The following is a 16,824-nucleotide window of genomic DNA, read 5'->3' as shown; positions in this document are numbered from 1 at the left end:
AGATGAGTATGATCAGAGGATACAGGAGAAGAAGATGAGTATGAGCAGAGGATACAGGAGAAGAAGATGAGTATGAGGAGAGGATACAGAAGAAGATGAGTATGAGGAGAGGAGAGGATACAGGAGAAGAAGATGAGTATGAGGAGAGGATACAGAAGAAGATGAGTATGAGGAGAGGATACAGGAGAAGAAGATGAGTATGAGGAGAGGATACAGAAGAAGATGAGTATGAGGAGAGGATACAGGAGAAGAAGATGAGTATGAGGAGAGGATACAGAAGAAGATGAGTATGAGGAGAGGATACAGGAGAAGAAGATGAGTATGAGGAGAGGAGAGGATACAGGAGAAGAAGATGAGTATGAGGAGAGGATACAGAAGAAGAAGATGAGTATGAGGAGAGGATACAGAAGAAGATGAGTATGAGGAGAGGAGAGGATACAGGAGAAGAAGATGAGTATGAGGAGAGGATACAGGAGAAGATGAGGAGAATGAGGAGATGATACAGAAGAAGAAGATTTCTCTAACTGTTCTGTTAATTTTGGTTCTGAATTTCTGGAACATTAAAGATCTTCAATACCTCATAATAACACAAAGCCTCTACATGTATCTAATAACCCCCAGTCCATACTTCAATCACAGCATATATACACCAGACTGGGGGCTATCCAAAGGCCAGAGACAGGCAAGCAGGGCCATTAGGTCTCTGTGTACTTAGTCTACATGATATGGGTAGGATACTACAATGTATCTCCTCTAGATGAGGGTCTTCATGTTCCACTGACTCTCCCGCTCCCCATGGCGAGGGTCCTCCGATAGCGTGGGGTTTTATGTGTCTGTATATATTGTTTTCATGAATATGCTAATGGGCGCATAATGAGGTTTTACTTTCCTGGAGCGTTAATCTAGAATACAGGGCTCTTAGTTCATGCATCGTTGCGTTCTCTTTGCATATCCAGCGTATAATACACACCTGCCTTAAGTGAGGAGAGGGTGGAAAAGCCCCATGAAGACAATCTACACACAAGTAGGTTGATCTTTTACAATCCTGGTCTATCCTTCCAGAATAATTTACTAATTTTTTTTTTTGTTTCATCCCTTTTTCCAAATTTATAAGAGAGATTTCACTTTGAGACCATCTCTAGGTTTGGCATTTCCTTCAACTGATACATTTGGTAGGTTAATTCTGCCCCCGAGAGGGTTTGCATAATCATGTGAAGTTTCATGTTAGAGAAAAGGTTAAAGATGGATGCATTCCCTCTGAGGCTTCCATTACTGGGGCCCGCTCATGCATGCTTTATACTTGGTGACACGACACAAAAGTTTGACTTACATTCTGCTTGCCCACGATGTTATCGAACGGAAGTTCTGGGCTCCACGACCCTTCCGTAAAAGTTGTGCCGCTGTTTCTCCTGTCGGTGGGACTTATAGACTCCTTCACTATGTCTTCCGGGAGGGTCAGGAGGTTCTCCTCTGGTTGTTTGATAAGGTAGGTCTCAATGTTATGTTTTCTCAAAAATTCATTTCTTTCCTTGCCGTGTCCTTCTTCGACGTTATAGTCCCCGTTAAGGCAGTCGAGAGAAGCTTTTGATATATGAATTCTCCTACAAAAGGGGAGTAATATTACGAATTAGGTATGTTTTGAAGACTGTGAGACAAAATACTACATCATAATCCTGGAAGACGAGGGAAAATTTATGGGTAGGTGAATTTGGCAATGTTCCAAAGTGAGAGTTGGGTATTAACTGCCGGCATAGGGCATTCCAGAGAACTGGTGAAGCTTGGAGATGGGAATGAAAGTAGTTTCAGATTGTGGAGGATATCACAAAGGAAACCTGCCACAATGGATCGACCTATAAAGGTAGATCCGGTGGCAGGTTCCTCTAATGTATATTATTATAACCCTTTTTTTCCCCCAATATGCAAATCTTCTAAAGAGGCTACTGGGGTGTGGAGTAGCCAGAGCTAAGGCTATACGGTGCGGCTACTCCACGCCCCAGTAGCCTCTTACATTCCATCTACCAATCCATCTTCAGTGTGCAGCTACGAGGAGCTGTGTGCACTCTTCTGCAAATATGGGTTCTGCGCATGCGCAGTAGCACCGGCTTCAGAGCCAAGGCTGCGCAGCTGCGTTCAGCGCATGCACAGGACCCAGCTTGAAATGTGATAATGAATATTGTAGAATTTGTTTTGACGTGTATAGAGATAACAATAGAATCTGCTTATATAATAAAAAAAACCTACACTTGTAACTTTCTACCTGTACTGCTTACTTATCCACCGCCCAGTTGTCGCCTGTAGTGTAGCACAGGGCCGGCAAGTAGTCAAGGATAGGGTGTGTTGGAAGCCACAACTAAATGGATAGCTGCCATATACGTTTGGTTGATCAGTCACTTACCCTGGTATCCCACCGGATTCCAATTTATTTGCAATATCCACATCCCAGGACCACACGTCAAATTGCCATTTCCTGAGTCCCAGCACTCCGCACAAGACTGAACCAGAGTGGATCCCGATCCTCATGTCAATGTCGTGCTTCGTTCTCGATCGGACGTATCTGTGATTTTAGGGGAAAGGTAAAAAAAATCTCAAGATTGAATCTGCTGAATACAACACAATACAATGATCAGATCCCTTAAAGGAACTGGTTAACATAATATATATATATATATGACCTTGTATGTGAAGTATCCTGCTTTATAACTATGTATTCATCATCATTTTTATTGATATGCAAATTAACATTTGGGTGCACCGTGGGCGCAGGGTCGGATGCATCCTCTTTTGTTCCGTTTCCAGCACCTATCACAGGGTGCACTGGAACTTACGGCCATGCCAACGGTCCACCGAAATACTCATTTGCATATAAATACAAATAAATAAGCAGTCCAAATGAGAAACTTGTTACCAAACATTATCACTTTGACCAGGTATTCCCAGGCAAGTGCAGGGGCCCAGAGCTGCCTGGGGGGCCCACATAAGGCTGTACATAAGGAATCCATGGGGTTGAAGGGGGTCTGTATCAAATGAATCCATAGGGTGTTAGGGGGGCTTTATATAAAATACCCATGTGGGGGTTGTATATAAAATAACCATAAGGGGGCTGTTTCTCCTTTAGGGGAAGGAATTTATTTCTGAATTTTTAGTGCCACCATGTGAGTTTACTGAAAAGGGGCCCACTGAGGCTGTCACCAAGGGGCCGAACCTGGACAAGCAAATACAGAACAATTACCTAATAGTCTTGATCATGCTGAGCCCCATTTCTACGCAGCAGTGAGCGTGGTCCTGACGTGGCTCCGGAAGGCCGGACACACAATAATAGCAGTCACCCAGGATCTTAATTCTAAGGCAGTGATGTTCCTAAAATAGACCACAGCGAACACAAGGACGTCACAAAAAGTACAAAAAATATTATAAATCGTCTTTCATCCATGTGAGGCCTTGACTTCAGATTGAAATGAAGGTGACTGGTATCAAAATAAGGTGTAGAAAGAGGAAAACAGGTGCACTAGTAGTCATGGCTCCGCCCACTGTGCACTGAAAACATCATTTGCATATAAATAAAGTTATTTTCAATAAATGATACTTTGCTTAACAATGGAAAAGCTATGATTGGAAATGTAAAGTAATGCCCTAGACATGTGATTCGGGAGCTGATACATTTCCTTTAAGGCCACATCTTTTTTTGTGCAGTGCATCTCTGCTCAATACAGTATGTACAACATGTATCTAATCCATTTTATGGAGGTATGTACCACACATAGAGCTACCGTAAGTGTCTGTATCTAAGCTGCCACTACAGAAGGATCTACCACACATAGAGCTGAGCCACTGTATCTAAGCTGCCATTATAGAGGTATCTACCACACATACAGCTGAGCCACTGTATCTAAGCTGCCATTATAGAGGTATCTACCACACATACAGCTGAGCCACTGTATCTAAGCTGCCATTATAGGGGTATCTACCATACATAGAGCTGAGCCACTCTATCTAAGCTGCCACTACAGAGGTATCTACCACACATGGAGCTAAGTCACTGTATCTAAGTTGCCATTATGGCGGTATCCACTATACATAGAGCTAAGTGTCTGTATCTAAGCTGCCATTCTCTGCACTGCTGGGAGCCCCATCCCCAAGCTGAAACACTTGTAAGAGACGCTCCCGGCGCTTGCTGGTCCTTCTTGGGCCCCTGGAGCCTTTTTGGCAACAATGGAACCTCTCTCCTTGAATTCCTTGATGATGCGATAGATTGGTGACTGAGGTGCAATCTTTCTAGCTGCGATACTCTTCCCTGTTAGGCCAGTTGTGTGCAGTGCAATGATGACTGCACGTGTTTCTTTAGAGATAACCATGGTTAACAGAAGAGAAACAATGATGCCAAGCACCAGCCTCCTTTTATAGTGTCCAGTGGTGTGATTCTTACTTAATCATGACAGATTGATCTCCAGCCCTGTCCTCATCAGCCCCCGCACCTGTGTTACTGGAGACATCACTGCCCCCATGTTAGCTGCTCCTTTTAAGGCGCCTGCAATGAAGTTGAAATGTGTTTTGGGGGAAAAAGTTCATTTTCTAGGCGAATATTAACTTTGTAATTACTTGCTGTTAAGCTGATCACACTTTATAACATTCTGGAGTTTATGCAAATTGCCATTATAAAACCTGATGCAGGAGACTTTGTAACAATTAACATTTGTATCATTCTCAAAACTTTTGGCCATGACTGTATAGAGGTATCTACAATACATAGAGCTAAGCCGATGTATCCAAGCTGCCATTACAGAGGTATCTACAATACATAGAGCTAAGCCGATGTATCCAAGCTGCTATAATAGAGGTATCTACAATACATAGAGCTAAGCCGATGTATCCAAGCTGCTATTATAGAGGTATCTACAATACACAGAGCTAAGCCGATGTATCCAAGCTGCTATTATAGATGTATCTACTATACATAGAGCTGAGCCACTATATCTAAGCTGCTATTATAGAGGTATCTACAATACATAGAGCTAAGCCGATGTATCCAAGCTGCTATTATAGATGTATCTACTATACATAGAGCTGAGCCACTATGTCTAAGCTGCCAATATAGAGGGAATTACCACATATATAGCGGCGTGACTGTATCTCAGCTGTCATGTTGGAAAGGTTTGAACTAATGATATGTTAAATATGTGTTTTATAGTTGATATATAATAATTATTAATGTTACATAGGCTCATCCATCACACTATAACATTTGGCATATGTGAGGTTTGGAGATACACAGAAGTATCCGCAGGGTCCCATCATCTCACGGGTTGATCGGTTCTTCACTAGTCAGAACCATTTCAATAAAAACTCTATTTCTCGGATCTGGCGTCTCTCCTGCAGATCGTTACATTGTAATAATATTAAAAATAACAACAATAAAACCGCCGTTCCCGAGGAATCCGTCTCATCTGCGAGCGCTGGGCTTAATGACGCCGTTCACCAGGAATATATTATGTATCCGCAGCGATGGGACAATACTCAGCGACTCTCTCTACGTGACGACCGCGGTCGGCGAAGACGTCTGCGATGGACCCGGCGAATCGATGAGACGCGACGAGCGCAAAGCCGTTAGAAGGATTATTTGTTCTTCGGAAAACAAACGTATTTAACTAAGAGGGAAGCTTCATTAATGGCGCGTGAAATCCTTCTGTTTCCTTCGTGCTGTGCGTTTCAGGTGGGAAATAAATTTTAAAAAAAATCATGAAAATAAAAATCACATTAAAATTTATTAAAATACAAGCGATTCTCCAATTATTTTTTTTCAAAATTTGCTTAATAGTCCTAGTGTTATATGTATTCTGTAATTTCAATGTCTCTCTAAGGATGGCAGCTCTAGAACTCTAGAATACAGCCAGGAAACATTGAGCTAAAATCCTGAAAATTCTATTTTTCACAGTCCTGCTGTTACTAACTACTTAGCCAAAGGTACAATTGTACATCTCTCTTGGGACAATACCTAACACTGGCTGCAGAGATCACACAGTATAATAATACCAGGAAACGCCACCAATGCAGTTAGAGATTCAACAATCTTGTTATATAGATCCATATTTCACAGTCCTGCTGCTACTAACAACATACACAAAGGTATGATTACACATCTCTCAAGGGACCTAATACCTAATAATGGCTGCAGAGAGCTTAGAGCCCTGCATGGTGAGCCTCAACTACCACAATGCACTTGGAGAAGCTACAATCCTGGAATATAAATCCATATATTACAGGCCTGCTAATACTTACAACATACACAAAGGCAAGATTACATATCTCTCCAGTGAAAACACATACCCGGGGCTGCAAAGAGCACAGCAGTGTGAGGACATGTCTACAGTGCGCTTGGAGAAGCTACAATCCTGGAATATAAATCCGTATTTCACAGTCCTGCTGCTACTAACAACATAAACAAAGGTCTGATTACACATCTCTCCAGTGTCAATACCTAATAATGGAGGCAGAGAGCTCAGAGCACAGCAGTGTGAGGACACACCCCACAGTGAAAATTGAGAAGCTGCAATCCTGGAATATTAATCCATATATCAATATTCACAGTCCTACTAACTACATACAAAAAGGGCGTAGAGAAAGCTAGCGTCCCGTTATGTGAATTTTTGATATGCGCATTTTTACTTGATTTTTGTGAGTATAATGAACTGGAATAAATTTTAACCTTGTTGGAACGTACCACACCATCTGCCTGCATATTTTCTTCCAGTTACAATATAATAAAGGAGGAGAATGAGAGTGCGATGGTGCTAGTCTGAATGGTGACACACTTTCAGCAGGAGAAATTGAAGATTGGTGCTGTTCATCGAAGTTTTAGAAATCCTGGAGCTCCGGTTATAGTGAAAATATTTTTCTCTATTTTGTGGACTTTTTCAAAGACTGTGTGGACCGGTCTTATACCGTGAGTAGCTCCTTAAGGGGCAAAACTGTGCACCACAAACAACTGTGTTTTATTACATACAAAAAGGTATGATTAGTCATCTTTCCAGGGACATAAATAATAATACTAGTTACAGATATTTGAGAGCACAGCAGTGTGAGGACATGCCCTGAATATACTCGGTGATGCTACAATCCTGGAATATTAATCCATAGATCAATATTCACAGTCCTGCTGCTACTAACTACATACACAAAGGTATGATTAGTCATCTCTCCAGGGACATAAATAATACTAGTTACAGATATTTGAGAGCACAGCAGTGTGAGGACATGGCCTGAATATACTCGGTGAAGCTACAATCCTGGAATATTAATCCATATATCAATATTCACAGTCCTGCTGCTACTAACTACATACACAAAGGTATGATTAGTCATCTCTCCAGGGACATAAATAATACTAGTTACAGATATTTGAGAGCACAGCAGTGTGAGGACATGCCCTGAATATACAATCCTGGAATATAAATCCATAGATGACAATCCTGCTGCTACTAACAACATGCACAAAGGTCCGGATGGTCGCTATGTGAACGTACACCCAACTTCTTCAAAATGTGTAAAAATGGTTTGTTGTAGTGAGAAAAGAGAATGAAATATCTAAAAAAAACGAAACGTTTGCAGTAATTGTGTGTAAATGTGCGCGGGGAGGAACGTGGGAGGAAATGACATGGCTATTATGTAACATTGGAGACTGGGATTAGCGCCGACATGAATGATGACTGATATGTAGTGATCCGCCAGGTGACAGGTGTCACAATACACCCGGGGAGCCTATAGGGGGGGCCCCTTAGAGGATTGGGGCGCAGCAGCGATGAGTCACAGGCTGATATGTAAGAGCCGGGATTGTTTTGCATGTTAGTAAATGTCAACTCGACACTTTACACAGACACGAAGCTGAAGGATGGGGCATGAAAAGTCAGCGAGCTTCTCCAGGCGCAGAGAAGATCACACACATCTCCTAGTAACTTGTGCCAAGCAGACAGCGAGCGTGGGCAGCGCGCGGGGGCGGCCACAGCAATGACGCAGGAGCCCGCCGAAACTATATATACACACATGTATACACCAAGAACTACAAGAACTGCAGCCAGTGTCAGGAGAGATGTGTAATCCGACCTTTGTGTATGTTGTTAGTAGCAGCAGGACTGTGAAATATGGATTTATATTTCAGGATTGTAGCTTCTCCAAGTGCACTGGGGATGTGTCCTTACACTGCTGTGCTCTGTTCTCTCTGTATCCAGTGTTGTTTATTGTCCCTGGAGATATGTGTAATTAGACCTTTGTGTTTGTTGTTAGTAGCAGCAGGACTATGAAATATTGATTTATATTCCAGGATTGTAGCTTATCCAATTACACTGGGGCTGTGTCCTCACACTGCTCTGCTCTGCACTTTGTGCAGCCAGTGTTATGTATTGTCCCTGTAGCGATGTGTAATCATACATTTGTGTTTGTTGTTAATAGCATCAGTTCTGTGAAATATTGATTTGTATTCCGGGATTGCGGCTTCTCCAATAACACTGGGGTTGTGTCCTCACACTGCTGTGCTACTCTGTATCCAGTGTTATGTATTGTGTAATTAGACCTTAGTGTTTGTTGTTAGTAGGAGCAGGACTGTAAACTATATATTTATATTCCAGGATCGCATCTTCTCCAATAACACTGGGGTTGTGTCCTCACACTGCTGTGCTCTCTGTATCCAGTGTTATGTATTGTGTAATTTGACCTTAATGTTTGTTGTTAGTAGGAGCAGGACTGTGAACTGCAGATTTTTATTCCAGGATCGCATCTTCTCCAACAACACTGGGGTTGTGTTCTCATACTGCTCTACAGTCAGTGTTAGATATTGGCCCTGGAGAGATGTGTAATCAGACCTTTATGATTGTTCTTAGTAGCAGCAGGACTGTGAAATATGGATTTACATTCCAGGATTGTAGCTTTTCCCACTGCATTGGGAGTGGCTCTTACACTGCTGTGCTCTTAGCTCTGTGTAATGGTCTGCTCAGCATCCCTTCTGCACTGCTGGTTCCCTAACCTAAAATTTGATGCTTATCTTTCTCTATATAGGGGCCCTTGGTCGTCAAGTGGGTTATAGCCTGAATGCTAGTCCATGCTTCCATTATTTCCTTGTTCTGTCAAAGCTCTTCCTACCTTCCCCTTTAATTAGAGATACTGGACAGGATACACCAGACTCATACTGATGAGTCCAATGTTTTCTATTAGCAAACAATGTTGCGTTTTCATCTATTCTAGAACATATGAAGTAAAGCAATCTGATCCATCCAAAGGGCCACAACAGTAAAACATGGCCTTTCCGCAATGGGCGTGAAATTAAAGCAATTCTAATTTTCCCTTTTGGAATTTGCAAAAGTTAAAACACGAAACAAAAGGGCGTAAAAGTGCAGAACGGACGACGCCTCTTATCTGAATGTCACTAAGATTCCAATTAGATCCCAATGTAGAAGCCGGGAAGGGATGAAAGCCGGTGATTGAGACGCTGGTTCCGTCTGTTACACGGTCCGTCTTGTTTGGTTACCAAAATCCTATTTGCAGATTGTTTAGAACTAGAGGAGACCTTTTCTATAGAGCGATGCAGAACAAACTGATTACTTGTAGAACGGGTCATGACGGGCGTAATGGACTCTCCTCCCACCAGCCATAACACGTACTGGTCTACTGTCCCAGACTTAAAGAGAACATAGGTAGCCATACCTGTTAGTGTTGTTAGTAGCAGCAGGACTGTGAAAGATGTATTTACATTTCAGTATTGTAGCTTCTCCAAGCGCACTAGTATTGTGTCCTCACACTGCTGTGCTCTGAGTTCTTTGCAGGCAGTGCTAGATATTGTCTCGCTGGAGATCTGTGTAATCACACCTTTGAGTGTGTTGTTAGTTGCAGCGGGACTGTAAAATATGGATTTACATTCCAGTATTGTAGCATGTCTTGGTGCACTAGGAATGTATCCTCACACTGCTGTGCTCTGAGCTCTCTGCATGTAGTGTTAGGTAGTGTACCAGAAGAGATGTGAAATTAGACCTTTGTGTATGTTGATAGTAGCAGCGGGACTGTGATATATGATAGATTCCAGGATTGCAGCTTTGCCAAGTGCATTGGGGGCCTGTCCTCACACTTCTGTCTTATCGGCTACTGTGCATTAATCTACTCTTCAGAACCCGGCTCTGCTCTGAGAAAGTATAAACCATTAGTCTTCCACCAGAAGCCTGCTACAGCTTGTGCTCAAAGCCAAGAGGAGGGAATCTAAAACATTTTAACACAAAAAAACCAAGAGCACAGCAGTGTGAGGATGCTCCCAGTGCACTTGGGGACATTATGAATTTGGAATATAATTCCATGTATCACAGTCCTGCTGCTACTAACAATACACACAAATTTATGATTGCAGATCTCTCTAGGGACTATTCATGACACTGGCTGCAGAGAGCTAAGTGCAGAGCAGTGTGAGCACAGGACTCTTAAGTATTTGGAGAAGCTACAATGCTGGAATATAAATCCATATCTTACAGTTCTGCTGCTACTAACAACATACGCCAAGATAGATTTACAGATCAACAGTAGTCGAAGGATTTTTTATAAAATGTTTTATGAAGCTTCTGCAGATGCAATAGGGTGAGTCCTCAAAATGCTGTGCTCTTAGTTCTATGTATTGAGGCAGCACGGTGGCTTAATGGTCAGCACTACAGCCTTGCAGGGCTGGGGACCCAGGGTCAACATTTGCAAAGAGTTTGTACGTTCTCTCCGTGTTTGCGTGGGTTTCCCCCGGGTTTTCCGGTTTCCTCCGACACTCCAAAATATACTGGTAGGTTGATTAGACTGTGAGGTCCATTGGGGACAGGGGCCGATTTGGCAAACTCTGTGCAGTGCTGCGTAATCTGTGTGCGCTATATAAATAAAGGAATTATTATTATTATCATAACACCTTTTCTTTCCTGTAGGTCACAATTCCATCTTAAAATCACAAAACGAATACTGAAGTCATCCAGAGCGGCGGGGAAGAGATCTGAAGAAGTGCAGTGCACAGAGAACAACAGTGTGAGGACATTTCTACTACAATCCTGGACTGTGGAGTGACACATAACCAACACATAGGGACAGATTTACTTACCCGGTCCATTCGCAATCCAGCGGCGCGTTCTCTGCGGTGGATTCGGGTCCGGCCGGGATTCATTAAGGTAGTTCATCCGACTTCCACCAGGTGGCGCTGCTGCGCTGAAGTTCCTCAGAATGCACTGAAATACACCGGCCTATTCCTAGTGAAGGTAAGTGCAAGCTCCGCGTCGGGTTTTCGTTCGGCCACGCCCCCCAAAGTCAAAAGTCCCGGGGAAATATTCGGGTAACACATCAGGAAACCGCGAATCGGGCCCTTAGTAAATGACCCCCATAAAGTGGGAAAACAAATTACATATAAAAATACCAAACAGGTCAGGCAAAAAACAACAGCTAAAAGAATAGCAAAAACAAATAAACAAGTTGTGTCTGGAGAAGGAGCTACCAGGGAGTAACAGTTCCAGAATCTTCTGATATACATGTTAGGGGATGTCAGCAGATCAGACGGGGGTGGGTGCATTATTTCAGGTGGTTGGGGCAGGAAAGGGGGGGGGGTGTTAGAGGAGATTCTGATGATAAATCTTATCTGTAATTGGGTGAATTGATTTGTTTCCGGGATCTGCTCCGTCTACATCAGATACACAGGACCCCGCGCCGTCTGCCTCCATGTCCTGATGAAGAGGAACATAATACAATTTCCTCTATTTTAAAATCTATTTGTGGCTTCACAAAAAAAAAAAAAAAAAAAAAATCAACCTCACTGAGAGGATTCAAGACAAAAAAAAAAAAATCAGTCTCAGGGTCATATAGAGGGTGCTAATAACTAATCAGTGATGGTAATAAAATGAGGTCATATCGATAATCCCAAAATAGCGATAATAATAATTCATTATTTATACAGCGCACACAAGATTCCACAGCGCTGCACAGAACTTACCAAATCGGTCCCTGTCCCCAATGGGGCTCACAATCTAACCAAGGTTTTTGGAGTGTGGGAGGAAACCGGAGGACCCAGAGGAAACCCACACAAACACGGAGAGAACATACAAACTCTTTGCAGATGTTGACACTGGGACTAGAACCCAAGTCCCCAGTGCTGCAAGGCTGTAATGCTCACCACCGAGCCACCGTAACGAGAAAATTGGAGCAGCACTTATAGAGGTGAATCACGCTTGATTATGCCTTCATAGAGGGGGGTAAAACATTGCTTTTTGATCATGGTGGAATAAAGAAATCCTTTTTTTAAGGGGTGCTGCTTCGCTCCTGTATTTTTCTTAATAATCATCATTACGAGTGATAATATCCCACCTCGTAGGCCAGTGATGGAGAACCCTTTAATAACGAGTGCCCCAACTGCAACCAAAACCCACTCATTTATAAGAAAAGTTACCAGCAGGGTGATCTGAGCGGTAACTTATTTCTAACTGCTGTGTCCTGTCACAGCGTTCAATCGTATCAGTGTCTTGGGGACATCAATACACTAGAAAGAAAGTGGAGAAATTGAGATGATCATTGTAGCGTCCGTGCAGGAAGAGGGGAGATTCGGATCAGGCAATGTTGATCCAGCGCTGTCTCCACCTTCTCCCTCTTCCCGTAATCCTAGAGAGCCAAGGATGTGACACTTCATAAAAGAATTTAGCGTGGTATGTGCTAGGCCTTCCTTGGACCACTGGAGGAGGTCTTGTCTGGATAACTCTGTGTTGGGGTGATGTGTTTCCTCCGGGTCCTCCGGTTTCCGCCCACACTCCAAAAACATACTGGTAGGTTGATTAGATTGTGAGCCCCATTGGGGACAGGGACTGATTTGGGAAGCTCTGTGCAGCGCTGTGTAATCTGTGTGCGCGATATAAATAAAGGAATTATCATTATTATGGCCTATATTGTCCTAGATGGAACCAACATAAAACGTGCAGACCTTCAATAGATCGTAATGGCTCCTATTCCTGTACTATAGTTTTGTATATTGCGCTAAGGTGCATGTCCCTGGACACAGATGCCATATTGGAAAAGGGGCCAAGGCAGAAAACTTGTGGTCATGTGAACCGCTTTAGATTCGCCATTTTAAGTCAGGGCAAAATGACAATATAATAAGGGAACACCATCCACATGAAAGTGGACAGTAATATAATCAGTAAGTAACCGTATGTGGTCCAGAATAAAGAAATACAGTATATATAGGAGGCACAATTCAGCAGCCGTAGGGTGAAGACACACGTGGCGTTTTTAGGCCGTTTTTAGTTCGTAAAAAACGATCGTAAAAAACGCATGAGTTTTTGACTAGTTTAAATTAAGATAATTGGTCAAACCTGTCAATAACGCATGCGTTTTTTACGATCTGAAAACGCACTAAGCAAAAAACGGCCCAAAAATGGCCTAAAAACGCCTCGTGTGTCTTCACCCTAAGGGGTGGCGCTTTGTCTGCGCTTGCAAAAGCAAACACAGACAAAGTTGCGCCCACCGGGGCGGGCCTCGGCCCGATCGCATCGGCGTTTCTATGGAAACGCCTGCGATCAGGAACGAGCTGCCGGTGTTTCGCGTTAAATTAAAAACGCAAACGCAGACAAAGCGCCACATGTGGCGCCGGCCTAAGGGTGAAGACACACGTGGCGTTTTTAGGCCGTTTTTGGGCCGTTTTCAGTTAGTGCGTTTTCACATAGTTAAAAACGCGTGCGTTAAAAATGCATCGTTTTTTTAAAAACGCATGCGTTTTTGTCAGTTTTTCCGAAATTGCGCATGCGTTTTTAACAATGTGAAGACGCACTAACTAAAAACAGACCAAAAACGGCCTAAAAACGCCACGTGTGTCTTCACCCTCAGTAATAGGGAACATTGTGCCAGAAATGGGTGTTGCTGAGTTCTAACCCCACCCTGCCGAGGGGGGGAGGGGGACATTGAAATAGCCCTGGGACATCCCTGGATGTGAGGATAATTAGGTCACCTCTGAGGACATCCCTTATTCTAAGTAAAGATGCATATAGTTCATGGCTTAAAGGGATATTCCCATTTCAGCAAACAAATGTTATAGTTTGAATAATGAAAAGTTATGCAATTTTCCAATATAATGTCTGTATCAATTCCTCCCTGTTATCTAGATCTCTGCTTGTTGTCACTCTATGGAAAGCTTCATTATCTATTTACAGTGGACAGAAATCTGACCTCTGATTACTCTTTGTGATATAACAAGCCGCGCTCCTGTGTGACCGTGGATAGATTTCTGTCAACTGGAAATAAACATAGAACCTTCCTATAGAAGGACAGCAAGCAGAGATCTAGAACACAGTGAGGAATTCATACAGAAAATAGATTGGAACGTGTATAATTTTTCATACTATAAACAATAACATTCATTTGCTGTAATGGGACAATCCCTTTAAGTAAGGCTGATACTACAGCCGAAATGTCCCTGACATAAGATGAATTAAATTTTATGTTTCTTTTTTCTTTTTTCTCTGTAGGAGTTCTGCCTACTATTTTTTGTATTTTAGATGGAAAGATATGATATGATATAGATGGATAGATAGCTATGAGATAGATAGAAATAGATAGATAGATAGATAGATAGATAGATAGATATGAGATAGATAGATAGATAGATATGAGATAGATAGATAGATATGAGATAGATAGATAGATAGATAGGAGATATATATGTGATAGATAGATAGATAGATAGATAGATAGATAGGAGATATATATGTGATAGATAGATAGATAGATAGATAGATAGATAGATAGATAGATAGGAGGTAGATAGATGGATAGATAGATATATATGAGGTAGATAGATAGATAGATAGATAGATATGAGATAGATATGAGATAGATAGATAGATAGATGGATAGATAGATACATACATAGATAGATAGATAGATACATAGATAGATAGATAGGAGATAGATAGATAGATAGATAGATAGGAGATAGATAGATAAATAGATACATAGATAGATAGATAGATAGATAGATAGATATGAGATAGATATGAGATAGATAGATAGATATGAGATAGATAGATAGATAGATATGAGATAGATAGATAGATAGATAGATATGAGATAGATATGAGATAGATAGATAGATATGAGATAGATAGATAGATAGATAGATAGATAGATATGAGATAGATAGATAGATAGATAGATAGATAGATAGACACTCTCAGAGATGAGGCCACTAATCTTTGGTATAAATGTATCTTCCTCTCTGTAGAATCCTGTGATGTGATATAGTCTCTGATCTTGGAGACGTCCGGTATAAATCACTGGTTGTCTCTGTAATGTTTCCATTCTGTATCAGTATTTCCCCCATCACTCGGTCACACATGAACCTCCTCCATTATCACTAATGATAATATTTTACCAACAAACCCCCCGAGACCTTCCATTCATCCATTACCCCCCGATGTGAGGGCTCAGCGTGTAACCCCCGGCCTCTCCCCGATCACATGCTGCGGCGTCAGATGTCTGGAACATACAACAAGTCCGTCACCTGTTTAATGGATGAGCCCCATGTCTACGGTGACACAGAGCTGAGGCTTTCGTGACATAGTATCAGTGACACAAGGCTATAACCTAACAACAACCAAACAAGCAAGAAGCTTAGAGGAAACCAGATCAGCCGCCTGCTGCAGGGAGGATGTATATTTTATATGTACATGGGGAGAGCTGCTCCATGTCACATAATACATACATGTATTACACAATAATGCTCATATTATGCCTATAGATATTCATGTCATCATTCATATTCATCCCACACTCAACCACAGCTACAGTATTATCTGTCTAACATCATGAATAGAACATAAAGACAAGAAATCCTACATAATGATCATTAATACATCTTGTGTGAAAAGTGGAGTGATATAGAGGAATATTGATTGTCTTAATATCCCATTGGTCTTATGAGATATCCATAGTGGTGAAATTACTCTATATACAAGAATAAATCTATTATAATACTGCCCCCTATGTACAAGAATATAACTACTATAATACTGCCCCCTATGTACAAGAATATAACTACTATAATACTGCCCCCTATGTACAAGAATATAACTACTATAATACTGCCCTCTATGTACAGGAATATAACTACTATAATACTGCCTCCTATGTACAAGAATATAACTACTATAATACTGTCCCCTATGTACAAGAATATAACTACTATAATACTGCCCCCTATGTACAAGAATATAACTACTATCATACTGCCCCTTATTTACAAGAATATGACTACTATAATACTGCCCCCTATGTACAAGAATATAACTACTATAATACTGCCCCCTATGTACAAGAATATAACTACTATAATACTGCCTCTATGTACAGGAATATAACTGCTATAATACTATCCCCTATGTACAGGAATATAACTACTATAAGACTGCCCCCTATGTACAGGAATATAACTACTATAATACTGCCTCCTATGTACAGGAATATAACTACTATAATACTGCCTCCTATGTACAGGAATATAACTACTATAATACTGCCTCCTATGTACAGGAATATAACTACTATAATACTGCCTCCTATGTACAGGAATATAACTTCTATAATACTGCCCCTATGTACAAGAATATAACTACTATAATACTGCCCCCTATGTACAAGAATATAACTACTATAATACTGCCCCCTATGTACAAGAATATAACTACTATAATATTGCCCCCTATGTACAAGAATATAACTACTATAATACTGCCTCTATGTACAAGAATATAACTACTATAATACTGCCTCCTATGTACAAGAATATAACTACTATAA

At 41.5% G+C, this 16,824-nt stretch overlaps 1 protein-coding gene across 2 annotated transcripts in view; it reads right to left on the bottom strand.

Moving 5' to 3' along the window:
- ADCY8 (adenylate cyclase 8) overlaps window positions 1–16,824 on the bottom strand; it is a 181,246-nt gene that overhangs the window by 76,175 nt on the left and 88,247 nt on the right. For both annotated transcript variants that reach the window (XM_072151178.1, XM_072151176.1), the window contains exons 5-7: window positions 3,230–3,357; window positions 2,396–2,554; window positions 1,331–1,601 (exon numbers count right to left, since the gene is read on the bottom strand). In XM_072151178.1, coding sequence (XP_072007279.1) covers window positions 1,331–1,601; window positions 2,396–2,554; window positions 3,230–3,357 — 558 coding nt within the window. The remainder of the gene's footprint in view (window positions 1–1,330; window positions 1,602–2,395; window positions 2,555–3,229; window positions 3,358–16,824) is intronic.

Source organism: Engystomops pustulosus, chromosome 5, assembly GCF_040894005.1.
Source record: "Engystomops pustulosus chromosome 5, aEngPut4.maternal, whole genome shotgun sequence".
NCBI lineage: Eukaryota > Metazoa > Chordata > Amphibia > Anura > Leptodactylidae > Engystomops > Engystomops pustulosus.
Note: the sequence above shows the minus strand (reverse complement) of the source record. Positions and strands in the feature narration are given on the sequence as shown.